The sequence below is a fragment of the Triticum urartu genome, unplaced genomic scaffold, assembly GCF_003073215.2.
Source record: "Triticum urartu cultivar G1812 unplaced genomic scaffold, Tu2.1 TuUngrouped_contig_90, whole genome shotgun sequence".
NCBI classification, from domain to species: Eukaryota; Viridiplantae; Streptophyta; class Magnoliopsida; order Poales; family Poaceae; genus Triticum; species Triticum urartu.
Window position 1 is genome coordinate 8,288 of NW_024120004.1, and position 26,400 is coordinate 34,687.

General features: G+C 44.2%; 1 protein-coding gene across 1 annotated transcript; it reads left to right on the forward strand.

The window, feature by feature from the left end:
- Window positions 1-23,083: 23,083 nt before the first annotated feature.
- On the forward strand, window positions 23,084-25,655 carry LOC125532085 (UDP-glucosyltransferase UGT13248-like). Its single transcript, XM_048696255.1, has 3 exons — window positions 23,084-23,874; window positions 24,579-24,963; window positions 25,080-25,655. Exons 1-3 carry the CDS (start codon window positions 23,173-23,175, stop codon window positions 25,415-25,417), a joined length of 1,425 nt encoding a protein of 474 aa, XP_048552212.1. The 5' UTR covers window positions 23,084-23,172; the 3' UTR covers window positions 25,418-25,655.
- Window positions 25,656-26,400: the final 745 nt, after the last annotated feature.

Genomic DNA, 26,400 nt, shown 5'->3' on the forward strand with positions numbered 1-26,400 from the left:
GTGCTTTGCAACGGGAGAAGAAAACATATCACAGCCGCTGCTTTGCAACGGGAGAAGAAAACATATTACAGCCGCTAGCGGCCAACCACAACACCTCGACGAGATGTCGTGAAACAGTAGCTTCGTTGAGATCAACAAAAGACTATTGCCATGACATGTAAATGTCTATATTTTGGCGCCAATGATTTATTATGCACTCGTATGTACTGGGTTCAATAGCCGCAACTGTCAATTTATCATGTATTTACTTTATTATTAGGTAAAGATTGGACGTGCAAGCATATATGTTTTTGTGGTGTGTGTCTAAACTGTGTACATATGTTAATCCAACATTATCCAATCCTTCCTATCTATGTGTAGTGTTTGTTTCCTTTTCAGTACAGAGTCAAATTTAACCTTAAATCAAAAATATACAGTACAGTTTCAAAAGTGTGCATAATTTATAGAACAAAGGCTCTTTTTTTTGGGTGATAGTATGTGAGCTAAACTGTCCGTGTGACGGACTGGGGGATATTTACTCGAAATTGCACATCTATACCAATATAAAAAGGCCCAGAGACTCAGATCCAATAAAAGGGGAACTGCCGCACGCACGACGCTGCCTCTCTCCGCCCCAACCGCCTCCGCCCGTCACACCTTCCCGCTGTCGCCCCCATCACACCTTCAAGAACGCCCCCACCCATCGCCTCCTCCTGCACAGCCTGGCCGCCCGGCGGGACGCCGCCTCCTAATAGACCTACTGGCCGGCCATCGGGGACGCCCACCCATCACCTCGCCTCGGACGCTGGCCGTCGGGGATGGCGCCTCCCTTCATCGCCTGGCCGGCGGGACGCCGCCTCCTACTACACCTTCTGGCCGGCCATCGGGGACACCGCCCCTACTACATCGCCCGGCCGACCGTCAGGGAGGTCGCCTCCTCCAACGCTGCCTCCCCACCATCCAACGATGCCGCCGCCCTTCACCGCATCGGCCGCTGCCCTCACTCCGACGCTGTGAGCTGCGGCGCCACCGCCCTTCACCGCGTCGGCCGCTGCCCTCACTCCGACGTTGCAAGCCGCCTAACCGGCCTGATCCACTCGATCTGGATTGCCAACCCTCCAGACTTTCTTTGATATGTACATCTCCAATCAAATCTGATCTCAAAGTTCATTTTTTGTTTGTAATCTGGAATCTGGACGAAATTTGACAATTGTACTAAACTTGTTGCAGGGTTGGGAAGAATGCAGACGGTTGGATCACCGAAGAGGAGCTCAAAGAGTTGACAAATGAGCTCGAAGAATGCTGTCACGAGTAATGACAGTTGAAGCTACGTAGTGTGTTGTTTGTTCACAACCGGTCATATCAATGCTTATGACTTTCTCTTGCGTTGTCAGGTCCTCACTCGGCACGGCCTCTACAAACAACTCACCAAGATCCTCGAGTGCGTCGAGGAGTACACGGTGTTGATCATGGAGGAGCTCGACCCCAACCAGAATGGCTACATCGAGGTCCGTCCTTTTTCGCCCTTCATCTCTTTCCGTGGAATACTTTGCTTTATGCACAACTGCTCTATAAACTTACTTGGGTAGTATATTTATTTGATTGACTGGATGTGATCTGGAGGTGTGCTCAGGTTTTATTATAGCATGTTTAGATTTGATCTGAATCGTATCCTATGTAGTACTAGCCTAATTAGTTTGCCCTGGAAGGGGACGGTGGCTGTGGAATTAGTGGCATCTCCTGGATGATGCGCTATGAAACGACTACATTACACAGTGATATGGAACTTTTGGTAGTAGCTAGGTAGTTGATCAGTTGAGCTGATTTGAATAGATTGCGCTTTGATTTTTGGAATTTTCTTTTACCGGCTTGTAGGACAAGGTATTTGCCCCCTCCTTGGTTTACTTTGCCTGTTATCATTAATTACGTCGGATAATTTTAACCCAATTTGTAGGAACCAGCTGGTGGTGTTAGACACACAAATTACTTTTGGAGGAGGCGTTTTGCTCTCGGTGCACATGCACCACATGAACAATAAAATCAAAAAATTAGTTTCCCTAAAAAAAAAAAATTAGGTAATTTTAAAAAAAATCTGGAATTTTTCATAATGTTCGTGTTAGTGTCGCAAACATGCTTGACAATTTTCATGCAAAACGGAGCAACATTCGTTTCGTCGGTGAAAAAAAAAATACAAATTGGGTGGTGAACATTTTGGTGTAACAATTGATGTTCAATTTGTTTTTTTTTTGCATAGGCCCAAATTGCTTTTACCTTTCTGCTTATTATTTTCAGGCAGATTGGATTTGGGCAAAGAACACATACAAATTTTGTTGAGATTTTTTTGACATTTCAAAATTCATTTTCCACAGGTAGGAGCATGTGCTCCCGGGAGCCGAATTGTATTTCCGATACTTTTGGTGCTACTTTTCTACAGAAAATTCACGTATATCTTCAAGCCGGATTAAAATTACACGTGCGTTGCACGTACGCATTTACTAGTTTATTTAAAAAACACGACGTGCACGGAGATATTTATTTTTGGGTCAACAATGCTGCTAGCTAACACGTAGAAATCAATCGCGTCACCCTCAAAAAAAAGAATCATGTTTTTTGAAGTAATTTAGAAAGCGGAAAAATGATATTAAAGTAAGAGCATTGCTATATACACCATGTTTTTTGTCCGACAAATTTCAGTACGATGTTGTAGATCAGTCTGTTAATGCCTAGTGACAAAGCATATACCACACCAGCAGATTAAGTATTGTATTGACATTAGACAGTAAAAATATCATATATATATATACATATATATATATATATATATATATATATACAACACTTTCAAAATAATTTTATCTGGATGCAATTGTTCTTTTTTCTCCATAGCATCAATTTTGGGTCAAAAGGATGTTTAAGGTGGTTGCGATGTTCCTCCATACCACACCTTCAACGTGACCATCTTCAGGGACATCAAACATTGCATCTTCTTTCTGATTCGGAACAACAACTTTAGCTTTATTGAGAACAACTAAACACTCCGTGGCCATAACATGTAAATGCCTATGTTTTGACATTGAAGATTTATTATGCACTCGTATAAATCGAGATCAGCCGTGGCCATAACACGTAAATGCCTATGTTTTGACATCGAGATCAGCAGCTCCCGAAGATAATTTATGTATTTATTTCATTGGACGTCTAGACATATATGTTTGTGCCGTATGTGTCGTGACCTGTGTAGTTAGTATGAGTACATAAAAAACACAAACATATGCAAATCCAACTTAAAAAAGAATGTCGTACCAAACCCGGCAATTATGTAAAAATGCATGCACGACGATTTGATCTAGTTGAAAGTTTACACGAGGTTACCTAGTTATATAGGAGTATTACCAAATCTAGATAAATCTAATCCCACTTTTTTTGCGAGAAAAGCGGCCATAGGCTTGTCCCACTAGTCGTCTCGCGCGGGTGACGCGTGTCGTCTAGCGCATGCACCGCTGTCCCTCGTCGACCTTATCTTCATAGCCGTCCCTTCTTGTCCCCGTCATCCCCAATTTCCTTCCTCCCTTCTCTCCCGTTATCTCTGGAACCCCACTGATGTGCAAGCAAGAGCCACCGCCAAGGCTTGTGCAAGCTCGCGCCATACCCAGCAACAACCATGCTCTCTCTGCAAGCACAAATCCGGCCATGGTGTGTTTGACGGCAATTAGCTGACGGCGGCGAGAAGTTGCAGCAGCGGCGAGCGTTCTCACGCGACTCTCTCGTATGGGGGGTAGTAACAATGGGGCGGCTGCAAAAGCAAGGCTGGTCGCCGGCGGGAGCGCCAGCCACGCGGGGTTGCTCGCCGGAAGCATCCGATGCAAGGCCGCTCACCGGAAGCATCTGATGCTATTGACGGCGACCGGCGGGCGGGGTGACGGCGGATGCTGGTGTTGCGAGGATGACGAATACCCTAGCCAGGTCGTTTGCATCAGCTTTTCATCTCAAAGATGTATCTCATGTTGATCCATGTATGCTCGAGGCTTCTTACGAATTTTAATTCAATGACATATATAAATTGGTATGATGGGACATAACAAAGCGAGGTGGTACTTTTGATAGCAGTTCAAATCAGTTTTCTGTACACAATAATGGGCTAGCTCTGTTCGATGCCATCAAGGACCTAACAGAAGTAGGGAGTACGATCAGCGGAAGTTTTTGCCTCCTCTCTTGATTGACTGGGCCGGCTCCCATCGTGTCTCGTCTGGATTCTACGGGCTGTGGCCCAGGTGGGCGACGGGTGACCCAACGCCTACCAAAGAGAAAAGAAGGGGAAAACGGACGGACGAACCAAGCGATTTTTAGTACCACCTCATGTATATATTTAAATTCAAAGTGAAATCGTAAATTCATGGGAAGAAACATATTGTGACGGTGAACCCACGGAGTCAAAATAAAATTGGTATGATGTAAATAAATTTTGAGATCTTTCCAATTGCCTGACATGAGAAATTAAAATTCTTTTAGTGCACATATTCTGCAAAGCAATTAAAGTGAAGCTTAACATTCCAACTCTAAAAGATCCCTATACGTGCAGAACGGAACACTTACTTTGGCATTGTGGTTAGCTCATTCCACAAACAATCTGTTGGTCCCTGGTTCAATCGCAGCTTAGACATTACAGCTGTTCGAATGCTAGCGGAAGAGAATGTTCACGGTAGAACAATTAACATCAAAACCATGAATCTAAATGGCCAATAATTTAGTGTACCCTCTGTTTTTGGGCTAACAGTGTTCATATATTCATAGTGCATCAAAAGAACTTACATAAATTTCTAGTTTTTACCATAAATACATATGGTATGTCTTAGTGCTAACTGTGTGTACAAAATTGATTACAACACACTATTTGCTACATACTTCCTCATATAAGAATGATATAATTGATGCAAGTATGTCTTTGGGTCGGGTAGAACAAACATAAACTTCCACTAACAAATATGCAAGTTTGGAGTGAATAATGGACCTTATTTTGATAGAGGTTAAATATAACTATAAGACGACCCTATATATTCACATAATGAAAATCAAAGAGAAAAGTAATCACTTCAATTATTTAATAAGAAAATCATTAGTACCCTCTGATTTTGGGCTGACGGTATTCATTTCTTTATAGTGCATCAGAAGAACTTACATAAATTTATAGTTTTACCATAAATACATATGGTGTGTCTTAGTGCTAATTAGCTATACATACAAAAATGATTACAACACACTATTTGCTACATACATCCTCATATAAAAATGATATAATTGATGCAAGTAAGTCTTTGTGTCGATTGGAACAAACATAAAATTCCATTAACAAATATGCAGGTTGGAGTGAGTAATGAACCTTATTTTCTTCCTGTTTAAATATAACTATAAGACGACCCTATATATTTCACACAAAGAAAATCAAAGAGAAAAGTGATCACTTCAATTATTTAATAAGAAAATTACTAAAAACTCACTTCTGGGTTCATAGTTAGATTTGTAGGAAAACATCATATGAATCTTCTCTTATATATTTAAACATCGTTAGTCAATCGAAGGCCTATTGCCATACATCATGGGAAACCATGTAAGTAAGGAACATGTGCGGCTAATATACCCCAAGCATCTAACAGTATGGCCATGGTCAAACAGTTTCAAAGCTGACTGTCTGGTCTATCTACATAACATGATACATAATACAGGGTTACATGCATGTCAAATGTATGGAAGAATATTTAAACTTTATACATCTTACCTCTGCTAAATAATAAAGAAAAGGCATAATGGTTATGAAAATAATCAGAGATATAACATATATTCAAAAGGACACATTCAAATATTTAAACATTAGTTTAAGCAACAAAGCAAACTGGATAGCAAGACATCCATACACTAGTAGAAAACGGAGCTTTAAAACCGGTTCGTAAGGGCCTTTAGTGCCGGTTCCATAACCGGCACTAATTGGTGGGCACTAAAGCCCCCCCCCCCTTTAGTACCGGTTCGGCACGAACCGGCGCTAAAGTGCCACCACGTGGCGTGAGCTCGCGCCCTGGTATGGGGGACCTTTAGTACCGGTTGGTGTTACCAACCGGTACTAAAGGGTTTTTTTTGAAATTTTTTTTTGAAAATTTTGGAAAAAAAATTTGATTATTTTTTTCGATTTTTAATTTTTCTGAATTATTTGGTGATTTAGTCTCTAATCACCTCTCTTAACTGCTCAAGTGTGGATCACTCATTCCAAATCATCTAACATCCCGACCGGTCACCCATCCCTCTCACTACTCCAGCCCGAGCACGCTTAACTTTCGGGTTCTATTCTACTTCGTTTCCAAGTCTGCACTTGTTGTTTTCCTGACAATAGTAAGATGTCAATCCTATTAACCCTCAGGAGTTTAGCTTGAACATGAAGTCACACATTTCACTGTTTGAGTTTGAAACTATTATTCTAAAAAAACAGTAATTTAGTAACACTAATATTTCTTGAATAAGTTTGACCATAGTTTGACCACAGTTTGTGAAGGAAATATGCCCTAGAAGCAATAATAAATGTTATTATTTTATTTCCTTATATCATGATAAATGTTTATTATTCATGCTAGAATTGTATTATCTGGAAACATAATACTTGTGTGAATATATAGACAAACCAAACGTCACTAGTATGCCTCTACTTGACTAGCTCGTTACTCGAAGATGGTTATGTTTCCTAACCATAGACATGTGTTGTCATTTGATTAATGGGATCACATCATTAGGAGAATGATGTGATTGACCTGACCCATTCCATTATCTTAGCACCCGATCGTTTAGTATGTTGCTATTGCTTTCTTCATGACTTATACATGTTCCTATGACTATGAGATTATGCAACTCCCGTTTACCGGAGGAACACTTTGTGTGCTACCAAACGTCACAACGTAACTGGGTGATTATAAAGGAGCTCTACAGGTGTCTCCAAAGGTGAATGTTGGGTTGGCGTATTTCGAGATTAGGATTTGTCACTCCGATTGTCGGAGAGGTATCTCTAGGCCCTCTCGGTAATGCACATCACATAAGCCTTGCAATCATTATAACTAATGAGTTAGTTGCAAGATGATGTATTACGAAACGAGTAAAGAGACTTGCCGGTAATGAGATTAAACTAGGTATTGAGATACCGACGATCGAATCTCGGGCAAGTAACATACCGACGATCGTATGTTGTTATGCGGTCTGACCGATAAAAGATCTTCGTAGAATATGTAGGAGCCAATATGAGCATCCAGGTTCCGCTATTGGTTATTGACCGGAGATGTGTCTCGGTCATGTCTACATTGTTCTCGAACCGGTAGGGTCCGCACACTTAAGGTTTCGATGACAGTTATATTATGAGTTTATGAGTTTTGATGTACCGAAGTTAGTTCGGAGTCCCGGATGTGATCACGGACATGACGAGGAGTCTCGAAATGGTTGAGACATAAAGATTGATATATTGGACGGCTATATTCGGACACTGGAAGGGTTCCGGGTGATTTCGGAGAAAACCGGAGAGCCGGAGGGTTACCGGAACCCCCCCGGGAGAAGTAATGGGCCATATGGGCCTTAGTGGAGAGAGATAGGGGCAGCCAAAGGTGGGCCGCGCGCCTCCTCCCCCGTGGTCCGAATTGGACTAGGAGAGGGGGGCGGCGCCCCCCTTTCCTTCTCCCTCCCCACTTCTTTCCCCCTACTAGTAGGAGTCCTACTCCTACTAGGAGGAGGACTCCTCCTGGCGCGCCAATAGGGGCCGGCCGGCCTCCTCCCCTTGATCCTTTATATATGGGGGCAGGGGGCACCCCTAGACACACAAGTTGATCCACGTGATCATATTCTTAACCGTGTGCGGTGCCCCCTTCCACCATAATCCTCGATAATATTGTAGCAGTGCTTAGGCGAAGCCCTGCGACGGTAGTACATCAAGATCGTCACCACGCCGTCGTGCTGACGGAACTCTGCCCCGACACTTTGCTGGATCGGAGTCCGGGGATCGTCATCAAGCTGAACGTGTGCTAGAACTCGGAGGTGCCGTAGTTTCGGTGCTTGATCGGTCGGGCCGTGAAGACGTACGACTACATCAACCGCGTTGTGCTAACGCTTCCGCTGTCGGTCTACAAGGGTACGTAGATCACACTCTCCCCTCTCGTTGCTATGCATCACTATGATCTTGCGTGTGCGTAGGAAATTTTTTGAAATTACTACGTTCCCCAACAGTGGCATCCGAGCCTAGGTTTTATGTGTTGATGTTATATGCACGAGTAGAACACAAGTGAGTTGTGGGCGATATAAGTCATACTGCTTACCAGCATGTCATACTTTGGTTCGGCGGTATTGTTGGACGAAGCGGCCCAGACCGACATTACGCGTACTCTTACGCGAGACCGGTTCTCCCGATGTGCTTTGCACAAAGGTGGCTAGCGGGTGACAGTTTCTCCACCTTTAGTTGAACCGAGTGTGGCTACGCCCGGTCCTTGCGAAGGTTAAAACAGCACCAACTTGACAAACTATCGTTCTGGTTTTGATGCGTAGGTAAGATTGGTTCTTACTTAAGCCCGTAGCAGCCACGTAAAACTTGCAACAACAAAATAGAGGACATCTAACTTTTTTTTGCAGGGCATGTAGTGATGTGATATGGTCAAGACATGATGCTAAATTTTATTGTATGAGATGATCATGTTTTGTAACCAAGTTATCGGCAACTAGCACGAGCCATATGGTTGTCGCTTTATTGTATGTAATGCAATTGCGCTGTAATGCTTTACTTTATCACTAAGCGGTAGCGATAGTCGTGGAAGCATAAGATTGGCGAGACGACAACGATGCTACGATGGTGATCAAGGTGTCGCGCCGATGACGATGGTGATCACGATGGTGCTTCGAAGATGGAGATCACAAGCACAAGATGATGATGGCCATGTCATATCACTTATATTGATTGCATGTGATGTTTATCTTTTATGCATCTTATCTTGCTTTGATTGACGGTAGCATTTTAAGATGATCTCTCACTAATTATCAAGAAGTGTTCTCCCTGAGTATGCACCGTTGCGAAAGTTCTTCGTGCTGAGACACCACGTGATGATCGGTTGTGATAGGCTCTACGTTCAAATACAATGGGTGCAAAACAGTTGCACACGCGGAATACTCAGGTTATACTTGACGAGCCAAGCATATACAGATATGGCCTCGGAACACGGAGACCGAAAGGTCGAGCGTGAATCATATAGTAGATATGATCAACATAGCGATGTTCACCAGTGAAACTACTCCATCTCACGTGATGATCGGACATGGTTTAGTTGATTTGGATCACGTAATCACTTAGAAGATTAGAGGGATGTCTATCTAAGTGGGAGTTCTTTAGTAATATGATTAATTGAACCTAAAATTATCATGAACTTAGTACCTGATAGTATCTTGCTTGTTTATGTTTGATTGTAGATAGATGGCCCGTGTTGTTGTTCCGTTGAATTTTAATGCGTTCCTTGAGAAAGCAAAGTTGAAAGATGATGGTAGCAATTACACGGACTGGGTCCGTAACTTGAGGATTATCCTCATTGCTGCACAGAAGAATTACGTCCTGGAAGCACCGCTGGGTGCCAGGCATGCTGCTGGAGCAACACCAGATGTTATGAACGTCTGGCAGAGCAAAGCTGATGACTACTCTATAGTTCAATGTGCCATGCTTTACGGCTTAGAATCGCGACTTCAACGACGTTTTGAACGTCATGGAGCATATGAGATGTTCCAGGAGTTGAAGTTAATATTTCAAGCAAATGCCCGGATTGAGAGATATGAAGTCTCCAATAAGTTCTATAGCTGCAAGATGGAGGAGAACAGTTCTGTCAGTGAGCGTATACTCAAAATGTCTGGGTATAATAATCACTTGATTCAATTGGGAGTTAATCTTCCAGATGATTGCGTCATTGACAGAATTCTCCAATCACTACCACCAAGCTACAAGAGCTTCGTGATGAACTATAATATGCAAGGGATGAATAAGACTATTCCCGAGCTCTTCGCAATGCTGAAAGCTGCGGAGGTAGAAATCAAGAAGGAGCATCAAGTGTTGATGGTCAACAAGACCACTAGTTTCAAGAAAAAGGGCAAAGGGAAGAAGAAGGGGAACTTCAAAAAGAACAGCAAACAAGTTGCTACTCAAGAGAGGAAACCCAAACCTGGACCTAAGCCTGAAACAGAGTGCTTCTACTGCAAGCAGACTGGTCACTGGAAGCGGAACTGCCCTAAGTATTTGGCGGATAAGAAGGATGGCAAGGTGAACAAAGGTATATGTGATATACATGTTATTGATGTGTACCTTACTAATGCTCGCAGTAGCACCTGGGTATTTGATACTGGTTCTTTTGCTAATATTTGCAACTTGAAACAGGGACTACGGATTAAGCGAAGATTGGCTAAGGACGAGGTGACGATGCGCGTGGGAAATGGTTCCAAAGTCGTTGTGATCGCAGTCGGCACGCTACCTCTACATCTACCTTCAGGATTAGTATTAGACCTAAATAATTGTTATTTGGTGCCAGCGTTAAGCATGAACATTATATCTGGATCTTGTTTGATGCGAGACGGTTATTCATTTAAATCTGAGAATAATGGTTGTTCTATTTATATGAGTAATATCTTTTATGGTCATGCACCCTTAAAGAGTGGTCTATTCTTATTAAATCTTGATAGTAGTGACACACATATTCATAGTGTTGAAACCAAAAGATGCAGAGTTGATAATGATAGTGCAACTTATTTGTGGCACTGCCGTTTGGGTCATATCGGTGTAAAGCGCATGAAGAAACTCCATACTGATGGGCTTTTGGAACCACTTGATTATGAATCACCTTGCGAACCATGCCTTATGGGTAAGATGACAAAAACACCGTTCTCCGGTGCTATGGAGAGAGCAACAGATTTGTTGGAAATCATACATACAGATGTATGTGGTCCGATGAATGTTGAGGCTCGTGGCGGATATCGTTATTTTCTCACCTTCACAGATGACTTAAGCATATATGGGTATATCTACTTAATGAAACACAAGTCTGAAACAATTGAAAAGTTCAAAGAATTTCAGAGTGAAGTTGAAAATCATCGTAACAAGAAAATAAAATTCCTACGATCTGATCGTGGAGGAGAATATTTGAGTTACGAGTTTGGTGTACATTTGAAACAATGTGGAATAGTTTCGCAACTCACGCCACCCGGAACACCACAGCGTAATGGTGTGTCCAAACGTCGTAATCGTACTTTACTAGATATGGTGCGATCTATGATGTCTCTTACTGATTTACAGCTATCGTTTTGGGGATATGCTCTAGAGACGGCCGCATTCATGTTAAATAGGGCACCATCAAAATCCGTTGATACGACGCCTTATGAACTGTGGTTTGGCAAGAAACCAAAGTTGTCGTTTCTGAAAGTTTGGGTCTGCGATGCTTATGTGAAAAAGCTTCAACCTGATAAGCTCGAACCCAAATCGGAGAAATGTGTCTTCATAGGATATCCAAAGGAAACTATTGGATACACCTTCTATCACAGATCCGAAGGCAAGACTTTTTTGCTAAATTCGGAAACTTTCTGGAGAAGGAGTTTCTCTCGAAAGAAGTGAGTGTGAGGAAAGTAGAACTTGACGAGGTAACTGTACCTGCTCCCTTATTGGAAAGTAGTATATCACAGAAACCTGTTTCTGTGACACCTACACCAACTAGTGAGGAAGCTAATGATAATGATCATGAAACTTCAGAAAAAGATACTACTGAACCTCATAGATCAACCAGAGTAAGATCCGCACCAGAGTGGTACGGTAATCCTATTCTCGAAGTCATGCTACTAGATCATGATGAACCTACGAACTATGAAGAAGCGATGGTGAGCCCAGATTCCGCAAAATGGCTTGAAGCCATGAAATCTGAGATGGGATCCATGTATGAGAACAAAGTATGGACTTTGGTTGACTTGCGCAATGATCGGCAAGCAATTGAGAATAAATGGATCTTCAAGAAGAAGACTGACGCTGACGGTAATATTACTGTCTACAAAGCTCGACTTGTCGCAAAAGGTTTTCGGCAAATTCAAGGGATTGACTACGATGAGACCTTCTCACCCGTAGCGATACTTAAGTCTGTCCGAATCATGTTAGCAATTGCCGCATTTTATGATTATGAAATTTGGCAAATGGATGTCAAAACTACATTCCTGAATGGATTTCTGCAAGAAGAGTTGTATATGATGCAGCCGGAAGGTTTTGTCGATCCAAAGGGAGCTAACAAACTGTGCAAGCTCCAGCGATCCATTTATGGACTGGTGCAAGCCTCTCGGAGTTGGAATAAACGCTTTGATAGTGTGATCAAAGTATTTGGTTTTATACAGACTTTTGGAGAAGCCTGTATTTACAAGAAAGTGAGTGGGAGCTCTGTAGCATTTATGATATTATATGTAGATGACATATTACTAATCGAAAATGATATAGAATTTCTTGGATAGCATAAAAGGATACTTGAATAAAAGTTTTTCAATGAAAGACCTCGGTGAAGCTGCCTACATATTGGGCATCAAGATCTATAGAGACAGATCGAGACGCTTAATTGGACTTTCACAAAGCACATACCTTGACAAAGTTTTGAAAAATTTCAAAATGGATCAAGCAAAAAAAAGGATTCTTGCCTGTGTTACAAGGTGTGAAATTGAGTAAGACTCAAAGTCCGACCAATGCAGAAGATAGAGAGAAAAATGAAAGATGTTCCCTATGCTTCAGCCATAGGCTCTATCATGTATGCAATGCTGTGTACCAGACCTGATGTGTGTCTTGCTATAAGTCTAAGTAATCCAGGAGTGGATCACTGGACAGCGGTCAAGAACATCCTGAAATACCTGAAAAGGACTAAGGATATGTTTCTCATATATGGAGGTGACAAAGAGCTCATCGTAAATGGTTACGTTGATGCAAGCTTTGACACTGATCTGGACGATTCCAAATCGCAAACCGGATATGTGTTTACATTAAATGGCGGAGCTGTTAGTTGGTGCAGCTCTAAACAAAGCGTTGTGGCGGGATCTACATGTGAAGCGGAGTACATAGCTGCTTCGGAAGCAGCAAACGAAGGAGTCTGGATGAAGGAGTTCATATCTGATCTAGGTGTCATACCTAGTGCATCGGGTCCAATGAAAATCTTTTGTGACAATACTAGTGCAATTGCCTTGGCAAAGGAATCCAGATTTCACAAGAGAACCAAGCACATCAAGAGACGCTTCAATTCCATCCGGGATCTAGTCCAGGTGGGAGACATAGAGATTTGCAAGATACATACGGATCTGAATGTAGCAGACCCGTTGACTAAGCCTCTTCCACGAGCAAAACATGATCATCACCAGAGCTCCATGGGTGTTAGAATCATTACTGTGTAATCTAGATTATTGACTCTAGTGCAAGTGGGAGACTGAAGGAAATATGCCCTAGAAGCAATAATAAATGTTATTATTTTATTTCCTTATATCATGATAAATGTTTATTATTCATGCTAGAATTGTATAATCCGGAAACATAATACTTGTGTGAATATATAGACAAACCAAACGTCACTAGTATTCCTCTACTTGACTAGCTCGTTAATTGAAGATGGTTATGTTTCCTAACCATAGAAATGTAGCACCCGATCGTTTAGTATGTTGCTATTGTTTCTTCATGACTTATACATGTTCCTATGACTATGAGATTATGCAACTCCCGTTTACCGGAGGAACACTTTGTGTGCTACCAAACGTCACAACATAACTGGGTGATTATAAAGGAGCTCGACAGGTGTCTCCAAAGGTGAATGTTGGGTTGGCGTATTTCGAGATTAGGATTTGTCACTCCGATTGTCGGAGAGGTTTCTCTGGGCCCTCTCGGTAATGCACATCACATAAGCCTTGCAAGCATTACAACTAATGAGTTAGTTGCAAGATGATGTATTACGAAACGAGTAAAGAGACTTGCCGGTAACGAGATTGAACTAGGTATTGAGATACCGACGATCGAATCTCGGGCAAGTAACAAACCGATGACAAAGGGAACAACGTATGTTGTTATGCAGTCTGACCGATAAAAGATCTTCGTAGAATATGTAGCAGCCAATATGAGCATCTAGGTTCCGCTATTGGTTATTGACCGGAGACGTGTCTCGGTCATGTCTACATTGTTCTCGAACCCGTAGGGTCCGCACGCTTAAGGTTTCGATGACAGTTATATTATGAGTTTATGAGTTTTGATGTACCGAAGTTAGTTCGGAGTCCCGGATGTGATCACGGACATGACGAGGAGGCTTGAAATGGTCGAGACATAAAGATTGATATATTGGACGGCTATATTCGGACACCGGAAGGGTTCCGGGTGATTTCGGAGAATATCGGAGAGCCGGAGGGTTACCGGAACCCCCCCGGGAGAAGTAATGGGCCATATGGGCCTTAGTGGAGAGAGAGAGAGGGGCAGCCAAAGGTGGGCCGCGCGCCTCCTCCCCCCTGGTCCGAATTGGACTAGGAGAGGGGGGGCGCCCCCCTTTCCTTCTCCCTCCCCACTTCTTTCCCCCTCCTAGTAGGAGTCCTACTCCTACTAGGAGGAGGACTCCTCCTGGCGCGCCAATAGGGGCCGGCCGGCCTCCTCCCCTTGATCCTTTATATACGGGGGCAGGGGGCACCCCTAGACACACAAGTTGATCCACGTGATCATATTCTTAACCGTGTGTGGTGCCCCCTTCCACCATAATCCTCGATAATATTGTAGCGGTGCTTAGGCGAAGCCCTGCGACGGTAGTACATCAAGATCGTCACCACGCCGTCGTGCTGACGGAACTCTTCCCCGACACTTTGCTGGATCGGAGTCCGGGGATCGTCATCGAGCTGAACGTGTGGTAGAACTCGGAGGTGCCGTAGTTTCGGTGCTTGATCGGTCGGGCCGTGAAGACGTACGACTACATCAACCGTGCTGTGCTAACGCTTCCGCTGTCGGTCTATAAGGGTACGTAGATCACACTCTCCCCTCTCGTTGCTATGCATCACCATGATCTTGCGTGTGCGTAGGAAATTTTTTGAAATTACTACGTTCCCCAACAGTTTGACCATAGTTTGACTATAGTTTGACCAGATTTGACCAAAATTCAAAAAATTGAAATAATTATTTAGTAACACTAGTATTCTTAAATAATTATGTAGTAATATTAATACTTCTTGAATAAGTAGTTTGACCAGATTTTAAAAAAAAATTAAAAAACTTAAATTTGACCATATCTTTTTTTCCTTTTGGAATTTGAGGATTCTAAAACATTGCAAACAGGCCGTAGTTTGACCAGATTTTCGTGCTGAATTTTTTGATATATTATACGTTTTTTTCCGACATCGTATGCAAAAGTTATAGCCGTTTTACATTTTCCCTACACTTTTTGAAAAACATGTCCAAATTTAAGTTTTCAAATTTTCCTAACGTGTAGATGTAGTAATATAACTACCTCTCCAAGGATTTTAATTTTTGAAGTTTTTATCATTTTCTTTTGACTTTTTCAAAACTGAAATGGTGATACAGGGGGGGTAGAGTTTGAAAATTGCCCTATAGTGCCGGTTTGTGTCTTCAACCGGTACTAGGTTAAGACTCTGTAGTGCCGGTTGGTGACACAAACCGGTACTATAGGTTAGACCTTTAGTACCGGTTTGTGTCACAAACCGTCACTAAAGGGGCTCGTGGGGCCCTGGCCTGACGCCAGCCTCCCACCACCCCTTTAGTACCGGTTCGTGGCACGAACCGGTACTAAAGGTTCGTTACGAACCGACACTAATACATAGCCATTCGAACTGGCACTATTGATCACATTAGTGCCGGTTTTTTTACAAACCGGCACTAATGTGTTTCACGTTTAACCCTTTTTCTACTAGTGATATTATTAAAAACTGCATTTTTTATTTAGAAAGATCAATTTATAAACATGCAAATCGTTTTTTTTTGTTGTTGCAATTTTTCTCTGTTTTGAACAAACACGGGAGGGAAGAGTTTTTCTTCACATGTATAACGGTAACTTATTTGTTTACAAAGAATGATGAATGTACAGGATGAATACAAACTTAGAAGTATGTGTTTTTTAAAACAGTACTCAACAAAACATTGGGACATACTATCAGATACTATGATTAGTGTCAGATAATTTGTGTACCAAATTTTAGAAAACAGAGGAAGTATCTGATCAGTGTCAGATAATTCATGTATCAAAAGTAAAAAACAGATGAGGGGGTTCTCTTCTGCAAAGAGCCTGCATGTGTGTGTTTCTGGTGTCTTCGATTGGATTTGCATGTGGCCTGCAGACATGTAAAAATTACTTTGTATAAAGAATGTTATCATTGACAGCATATAGTCACGGACTCACAGGTGCCCACTAGGAGAGGCGAGAGGCGACAGCATCACCTTGTTCTCTGCTGCTCCTCCTCCTCCTCCTAGTATCCATCCATCCCTTTCTCTCCGCCACCGCTCTTCCTTGACAGATGCTGCCGCCGCTCTGACTTCACTTGTGGCGTTATCCTTCCCCCCTGCTGCTCCTTCTCCTCCTAGTAGTCATCCTTTCCTCTTTGTCGCGACACCGTCTATCACCACCATAGTCGTGCCACGGCTCGATCTGCTGCTCCCGAGCGCAGCCACCTTGTCCTCGACCCCGAGCTCCTTCTTCACCGACGACCGAAGCCACCGACCAGGGCCCCGTGGCCCCTGCCTTCTTTTCCCCGTCATCTCCCTCTTCCCTTCTCTGTTTCTCCCATTTACTCTCATCTTCCTCTATCTCTCTTGCTCTCTGTTACAGGGAAGCCGCCATGGACGCCTGAGGTCCTCAGCTCCGACCCACGCCCCGGCGGCCCTGCCGACGTCGTCGCCTAGGTGAGCAGCAGCTGCACCGCGATGTTGCCCCGCCTCCTCTCTCCCTCTCTATATCTCCCTTGTCTCTCTCTTCTCTCTCTTTTCTTCAACAGGAAGACTACCATGCCCGTTGCAGGAGCTTCGAGCCGACCCCGCAGCATGGAGACCGCCGCCGCCCGTTCGTCATCGGGAATCGCCAGATCCAGCCCGTCTCCGACCTGCCTCCCCGTCCTTCGCCCGTTCCCGACGTCTCCACGGCGCCAGGAGCTCAGGCGAGCGCCGCCACAAGACCCTGACTCCTCTGCCCCAGATCCCGCCATGGTGGTCGTCGCCTCTTCGTCTCTATCTGTCCTTCGCCAGATCCACGCTGGTGTCCTTGAGGGACCTGTCATGGAGGTTGTCGCCTCTCCCATCTCGATCCGCCCGCCGCTGGATCCACGACGGAGCGGCCGAGATCCGCCGCTCGTTCCGCAACGCCTCAGCCCGCAGGAAGGCCAAGGGCCTCGCCAAGCAGCAGGAGGACTTGCCGGCTAGGCTCGCCTGCCGGAGGCGCGCCCGTGAGCTCACTCCCGTGCCCGCCGTGCTCTCAAATGCACGCCGGACGTCAGGGGCTTTTTTGCCAAAACAGAATGTTATCTCAAGAACACACTGAAAATAGGACTGCGGGTTGACTTCAAAGAAGTAGAGGGACTTTTTTGCAAAAACGCAGATGACATATGACCAGAAACAGTAATTGCTTTATTATTACTAGTATAAATGCCCGTGTGTTGCACCGGGTGGATAAATGGGCATAACCTGCTGCATGTGTCATTGTGCATCAATTTTTATATCCATTTTTAATAAATGTTGATAATATGGTTAAACGTGGGAATTTCCTTATTTTTAATAAAAGTTGACATTTTAGCAAAAAAAGCATGTGCATTGCAACTGTATGAAATAAATTTTAGGGTTTGCGTGATATTTTAGAGTTTATCTATTATGGTGAAATATCAAGCTCTATCTCTCAATCTGTTAGAATCTTCCTCGTCTTATCATGAATTCATATTTTTAGTTGACCACTTCAAAGATATGATGACCATTAGATAGTAAAGAGTTTACAATGCTTGATGCTCTTTTGTTGATACACAACCACCACTGACGGAGCTACATGCATCCCTGCAGGTGACGTCGCCCCCCCAGACTGGGCAAAAATAGTGAAGAAATTCTTTATAGAGATTTATGGATTGGAAAAAATAGAGATTTTGCACCCCCTAGAAATTGTTTTTTCTCTTTGCGCCCCCCCCCCCCCCCTCGAGTCTTCCTGGTCTAGCTCCGCCACTGACGACCACCAACAGTAGGAGCACGCCGACTGCGCCAACACGGTTGCTTCCCTTGACACCAACATCAGGGCTCGAACAGGATCAGGATAGGACATGCAGAGTTGCGGGTGAGATGATATGACGGAGGGGAGTAGCCACATGCATAGAGGTGGTGCACGGAAGGACTAAGGACATGATCGGCATAGCCATGACCACATCTCTCTCTCTCCACTACTAGGGAAAACCTTATACACAGAATCTTAGGGCGCGGTTTAAAAACAATGCTACTGCTAATTAGGAGTAGCGAGCTTGAAGAAACCGCCGCTACTTAATAACCCATAGTAGTAACGCAGGTTTTTTACCCCTCGCTACTACTAAGTGATTTCCACCGTGCCTTCCGGGACCAGCTATAGTAGTAGCGCGGTTTATAAACCCACGCTACTACTAAGTCGTTAGTAGTAGCGTGGGTTATAAACCCCACGCTACCACCTGCATCTGCTCCCACCCCACCAACCATCCCACGCCATGTCTCAAAAAAAACACTCAACGCCCGATCCAGATCCCCAATCCCGTCTCCGCTCCCACCTCCTCTCCTCCTCTCCCAAGTCCCAACCCGCCATGGAGGGGGAGCCGCCCGCGAGGGCCCGCCCCCCAGCGCCGCCGCCCTACGGCTCCGGCGGCGGCGGGGAGAAGGTGCCCCGTGCCAGGAGTGCGGGGAGCAGCCGTGGAAGTACCGGTGCCCGGGCTGCTCCCGCCTCACCTGCTGCCTCCCCTGCGTGCAGGCCCACAAGCGCTGCACCGCCTGCTTCGGCAAGCGCCCCCGCACCGTCCCCCTCCCGCTCGCCCAGTTCGACGGCAACCAGCTCCTCTCCGGTGAAAGATTCGTCCCTCGACCTCCAGTCCAGTCCCTCGGTCGCCGTGGCCTCCATCCATGCTGAGGAAGCCATGGCGCCGGTGCAGATCAACGTGAGGATATGTGGAAACTCCCTCCTCCCTCATCCCCCCTCGCCCTCCTGACTGAAGCATCCTCTGCCTTGTTTTCTTCTGATTTTTGTATTGGATAATTTGGAGATTGGCGAATCTGAAGATGACGGAGCTGGAGATCCTGGGATGAACTTCGTCTGCGTCCTCTCGGCGCTGTTGGACGCCAAGATCCCGGAGAAAGAATGCCTGCTCCCGCTCGTCTCCAAGCTCCTCGGCTACTTCATCATGGACCGCCTCCACCACCGTCAAGGCTCCCGCAGGTTTGTTTCCGTTCTTTGCCTTTTGTTGCCTGAACTTTGTTGGTGATTTCTCAAGATTACAGCATTGGGCACCCATAGGAGTAGATTATTGTATCGCATATGAGGCATGCATAAGGTAGAGGTTCTTATAGGTGTTGATATAGTTGGTCTTGACCTGCATTTTGGGCCTTGACCAATTGGACCAAACAGCGTACTAATTTTTTGTTATTCTCGGTGCTTAGATGAATTAATTTGCTATTAGGTAGCTTGGTAACGAGTTATCAGCACCTTATAAACATTTCTTTTGCATTTAATCCTGCCGTCGATGCCTCCTCGGCCGCTGATGTCTCGTCGTGGCCGTGCTTATGCATAGGCGCCGCCAGCGTCGCGTGCAAGTTAGCCTGTTAGCAACATGAGCAGTCTGCCCACCCTCTCCCCACTGGGAATTTAATCTTCCTATACTGAAGTCCAGCTCTTTGATTATGCCTTTTCAGTGTAGATTCTTTCATGTTAACTAATTGGAACAAGTTCTAATTAGGTCACAGATTTTGTACTGAATAAAAAGTGTTGTTTAGAGACAGTAATGGTTAAGGGCAAAACCTGAGAAATTTTCCACACAACAAAGAAGTGGCTACTTTCTGTTATGTCCAGTGTTTTCTAGCCATATCTTATAGAACTGTTGATTTCCTTGGATTCACAACGGGATATAATGGTGATCAAAATGTTGATATGTTAGGATTAGTTTCCTAGTGCAAATGCACTAAGGAAAATCTATATTCAGTTGGTAGGTGCTAGTACTTAAACTGCATTTAAAATTTAAGCTTAGTGTTATCTATCTAGTCTGATTTATACACTGCATTCCTAAGCTGAAATATTTTTTGTAAATGAAATATCTAGTTTGAGTTTCATTCAGTTATTTGTAACTTTTTAACTAAATATCATTTTGTAACTGAAATATATCTGTACTTATAGTGCATATTCGCATTGTATCAGAATCTTAGTCCATGTGTCTCCTGTATCATCTGAGATTATGCTTCCTCTCCATTTATTGATAAAATCTATATGCCTTGCTGATGCTCATTTCCATCGCTACAAGATAATGAGATGTTGAAGCGGCATAGTGAATCCATGAGACTGCAGTGCAATTGCACCGTTCCATTGAATATTACTCAGGAATAAGGACATTCCATTGGCAGATTAGCTCTATTTCTCCTTTTCATTTTTCTCACTATTCGAGTGAGGACATGTAGAATGAGAAACTGTGTGGTAGCAGATATGGCAACTGTGTGATAGTAGAATCATGAATAAGGAATATGGCAACTGTGTGATAGTGACATTTTTCCATCACTATTGTTTCTTGGAATTGTATGCATAAAATGGAATTGGTTGATTTTATTTATTTTTAAATCCTAAATAGTTAGTAGTAGCGTGGGAACAAATTGAGCGCTACTAGTACTTAGGATACTAGTAGCGCTGGTATTATAAGCACGCTGCTACTACTACGTTAGTAGTAGCGCGGTTCTGTAATAGCAATAGCGCGGGTGTCACACACGCTACTACTAACAAAGTTAGTAGTAGCGCGGGTCTACCCGCACTACTACTAACTATTAGCTGTAGCGCGATACTAGTAGCGCGGCTACCCACGCTGCTAGTAGCCATTTTACCCGCGCTGCTAGTAGCCTTTTTCCTAGTAGTGCTCTCGCCGACGTGAGAGTCGAAATAGGACACAACCCCTCCTCCAGATCCAGTTCAAGCAGGATGCACCGTTGCCGTACCCTCTAAACTCTTTCTTCGTCCCTCATCTCTATCTCATCAACGGCATCAGGAACATCAAGACTCAAGGAATATATTGATGATCAGGTAGTCCATAGGTGAGCCCGAAATATCTTTTCCCCTAAGAAATAGTATTTATTTTCAATATTATTTTAAACAAATCTATCAGGAACATCAAGACTCGAGGAATATATTGATGATCAGGTAGTCCATAGGTGAGCCTGAAATATATTTTCCCTTAACAAATAGTATTTATTTTCAATATTTTTTAAACAAATCTTTCCAATATTTCAGTCACACATCTTTTAAGTACTGTAACTAATAATGTATTCATGATTAAGATTAAGATATGGCAGGCTTAAACAGCAGCCAAGTAAATTGTACTATGCTAGCAGAGATCGACACCTAGCTCTACGCAGAAAAAGCAGAGGCCGACACCTAGCTCTACGCAGAAAAGCAGAAGAAAAACATCACATCGTTTTAAGAAAAAGCAGTAGCAACAAGCACTCAATCCCACCGACAATTCCTTTTCCACCACTCAATTCTTATCTTCTCCACATCCATCACACCCAGCGCCACTTCTCCATGCCAGGAGCCCATACACAGCCCAGCCGCGCTGCAACAACGCCGCCGCCCGTACGCCGCCTCCCGCACCAACCGTGCCCGAGCAAGGAACTCTCCTCGACCCCCGGCGCCTGCAGCCCCTCCTCGCCTCCCCCCGTCCAGTCCAGCGACCGGCGCCATGGCCGGCTACCGCCCCTGCAACTCCGGCCCGCTGCTCCGCTAACCTTCCCCCTCTCCATTCCCTTCCCTAACTCCCTCCCTCTGGATCTCTCCCTCACCTCTCACCCCCGTATCTTTGCTGTTCAGCACCAGATCCGTGCCGCCCCGCCTTCTCCGACCGTGTCGAGAGCCGTCATCGGCTCGTCGCTGCCTGCTTCGTCTGGGCATGGAGACGACGAACACGAGTATCACCCGCGACGTCCAGCGCCAAGTCCAGCTCGATAGAGACCCTCTCTGCGCCACTGCGCACCGGTCCCGCTGCCCCCGTCACCCCAGCCATCCACAGGAGAGAGAGGGGCTCCCCACCACCACCCAGCGCCACTCCTCCACTTCTCCATCTAGCGCCCACGGCTCTGTTCTGCTTCCGTGAGGCAAGTCCGTGCCGGTGATGCATTGGCCTTGAGGGAGGCTCGTTTTATCTGATCTCTCTCTTATTCTCTTGATCAGCCATCTCTGCTTTGTTATTCGGCTTGTTGATTGTCTACTTTCGAACATATATAAATTTGTAGGATTCAATACAAAGCTGCGAGGTGGGACTAATAGTCAATTTAAAGACTGCTGATGTGGGGAAGGACTGATGCATCGGCGGGCGGGTGGGTTATTTCGTTTTTTCTCTCGTCAATACGGTTGGAGTTGACTTATTATTGTACTGTGGGTTGAATACCCAAAATCGCGGAGGCTTTTATGCAAAAATGCCAATGACGTACGACCAGAAACAATGACTGCTTTATTACTAGGTAAAAAGATTAGGGAAAGATTATTATAGGGAAAAAGATTAGGAAGATAATTGCAGAGACTAACATATATTGGCATATTAATGGAGTGAATAATTGTAGTATAATTTTACTCATATTACAGCCATTTTTGGACAAATTTTTATACCTAGAATTGTGGACCTCGGTTACATCGAACCGGGTCCGTGAATACGTGACAAATAAACAACAAATATGTCCATATCTCCCCTGGGTTTTTGTGTGGACACGATAGATTAGATTACTCCGTCTCTATCCTGGAAAGAGAATAAACTAGTACAACTTTTTATACGCATGCGGTCGAGAATGCAGCCGCACCACCTTCCCGGTTCCTTCCACTCGTCAGTGCAAGACACACAGACAGGAGCGTGGCAACAAATTTGACCATTCCCAAGAGAAACCTTACGCGCCACTCTGCATCCAACTTTCCATGCCTATTTATCTTTGAGCAAACACTATGAATGAACGCTGTCAACATGGAGACCACGGGCACCACTGGCTCAATCCTCGGCCATGGAGCAGGTGACGGCCCGAGCGTCCTCCTTCTCCCGTTCCTGTGGGCGCAGGGCCACACAAACCCGATACTCCAGTTCGGCCGCCGCCTCGCGTACCACGGTCTCCGCCCCACCCTCGTCGTCACCCGGTACGTGCTCTCCACCACCTCGCCCCCTGGCGCGCCGTTCCGCGTGGCCGCCATCTCGGACGGCTTCGACGCTGGTGGCATGGCGTCGTGCCCCGACTACGCGGAGTACTTCCCGCGACTGGAGGCCGTCGGGTCCGAGACGCTGCGGGAGCTCCTCCTGTCGGAGGCGTGCGCCGGGCGGCCAGTGCGCGTGCTGGTTTACGACCCTCATCTTGCGTGGGCGCTGCGGGTGGCGCGGGCGGCCGGCGTGGCCACCGCAGCCTTCTTCTCCCAGCCGTGCGCAGTGGACATCGTGTATGGGGAGCTCTGGGCGGGGCGACTGGCGCTGCCGGCGACGGACGGGCATGCGCTGCTCGCGAGAGGAGCGCTGGGCGTGGAGCTTGGGCCGGAGGACATGCCGCCGTTCGCGGTCGCACCGGAGTCGCAGCCGGTGCTCACAAAGACGTCGATTGGGCAGTTCGACGGGCTGGAGGACGCCGACGACGTGCTCGTCAACTCTTTCCACGACATCGAGCCAAAGGTACGCCATACTTTGAGACTGGTCAGCTCTGCTCTAGTTATCTAATAAGTTTTGCAACAAGAAAGAGACCACGTGACTTAAAGAGGTCGTTAGGAATTAATCTTACGCATTCGGCACTGATGAGAGCAGAGCATTCTAATTTTAGTTGTGTATTTTCATTTTCAGATGCTAGAAAACTAGATGGTAAAATTGCTTCCTTAATACATTTGAAATGTATTAATTTATATGTATTTTTAGTGCATTTATCAGTGCTAAATATCTTAACAAGAGACATTGCTTTTATCAATTAGCATATTTCTTTTTTCATTTTTCATTTAAGAGGAGTAATGCGCTACACAAGCATCGTAGACACATAAATTTTCATTTCTCATGAAGAGAGCTATGACAGGGTGTGTAAGGAGGACACATCTATTACGTTTCTATAATCTTCTGTTCCACATTTCTAACGCAAGGATGGTGCAAAATGACAAATCCAGTGTAAATTATTGGAGGTGGCATAAGGGCCTCATATATATGCTACCAGCACGTCAACTAAACATACAAGTGTTCGACGCTCCATTATTTGTTATGTCACATCAGATTGATGATGTGATGATTCATACGGGTAGGAACGAACGGTCCTGTCAATATGACGTTTCTATGCTTGATTATATTTAGTCCATTTCAGAAAGAATTTGATATTTGAAATTTTGCCAACTGAGCAGGAGGCAGAGTACATGGAGTTAACATGGAGAGCGAATATGATAGGTCCAACTTTGCCATCATACTATCTTGATGATAATCGCCTACCATCCAACAAGTCTTATGGTTTCAACTTGTTCAGTGAGGGTGCATCCTGTATGGATTGGTTAGACAAGCATAGCATTTCCTCCGTTGTGCTTGTATCCTATGGTACTGTCTCTAACTACGATGCAACCCAATTGGAGGAGCTTGGCAGTGGACTATGCAATTCTGGCAAACCTTTTGTTTGGGTTGTCAGATCCAATGAGGCACACAAGTTATCTGAAGAACTCAAGGAGAAATGTGAGAACAGTGGATTAATTGTTGCGTGGTGCACCCAACTAGAAGTTTTGTCACACAAGGCTATCGGTATGGTTACACACATTACATTTCTTTTACTTTCTATGGACAAGAATATATAAATGCTTTACAGAGTAAACAAAAATGACAACACTTTAGATCTAAATTTATGAACATACATGTAGGTTGTTTTGTTACCCGCTGCGGATGGAACTCGACATTGGAGGCAATTGTTAGTGGTGTTCCTCTTGTGGGAATCCCACATTGGGCTGACCAACCCACCATCTCAAAGTATGTGGAGACTGTGTGGGGCATGGGTGTGCGAGTGCGGAAGGGCGATAACGGATGGCTAAAGAGGATGGAGGTCGAGAGGTGCATTAGAGAGGTGATGGACGGAGATAGAAAGGATGAGTACAAAAGAAATGCTGCAAAGTGGATGCAAAAGGCCAAGGATGCAATGCAGGAAGGAGGAAGCTCAGATAAGCATATTGCTGACTTTGCTGCGAAGTATACTTCAACTTGAAGTCATACCAATGCATTTTTTACTTCAAGTTATGAAATTAGGCATTCACTCCAATGCTACAATTCTTTTAGAGTGAATGACATTTTAATTTGTAAGTAGAGTGTCTTCTGACCATTTAGAAGGATGTTCAATTTCTGATGTACTAACAATATGTGAACAATTGATTACAAGTTATAGAATCAATTTGAATAAATTATATGGAGTCTATAAAAGTATTGTCATAGCAACTTTCACTTTATTAGTCTATGTGTATTCTTAGTGTTCCACACAATAAAACAGTTCCCTATAATCTATACCAATATATATTGTATGAGTTTTGAATGTGTCGAGAGCATCGATCTTGATTGTTGATATCCTCAATCTAACGGTTGAAAGCAATGGGATTCTCATGAACAGTACCTATCAGCTGCTTCCAATGTATTTTAGAACCATTGTGTTTTACAAAGTGCATGCCGCTCAGGCCATGCTGTGTTCAGCAGCGACGTGCTGTGTGGCTTGGGATCGGTCTAGAAACAGGACAAGAGAGAGAAGAAATCTAAATTAAACAATTAATGAATCTTAGCCTGCTGGTTATTTTCCTTTGTGTTTTACAATTCTGTCACCAATCAATAGGAATTACACACTTCTAATATTTCTTTTTAAAACAATAATATTCCTCAATGCATTCATACATAGAACGTATTATTTTGCATTTCCTTTTTGCAGCATAGCCTAATGCTTTTTTCTATCACCAAAAACACTTATGTTGACGTCCACGTGCGTGCATACTAGTATATTAATGTAAGAAGATGATTCTTTGTTCATCCTAAATTTTCATCGGATACATATTTTTATTGGTGCACAATTAGGAGTTCTGTAACTTTGAGTTGAAGCTGAATGCCTAAATGTATATGAATAAAAACCCATAGATGTTTCAATTGATCATATACACAAAAAGACACATGAAAGATTAAAATACAATATCGATGAGCATCATAATTTAA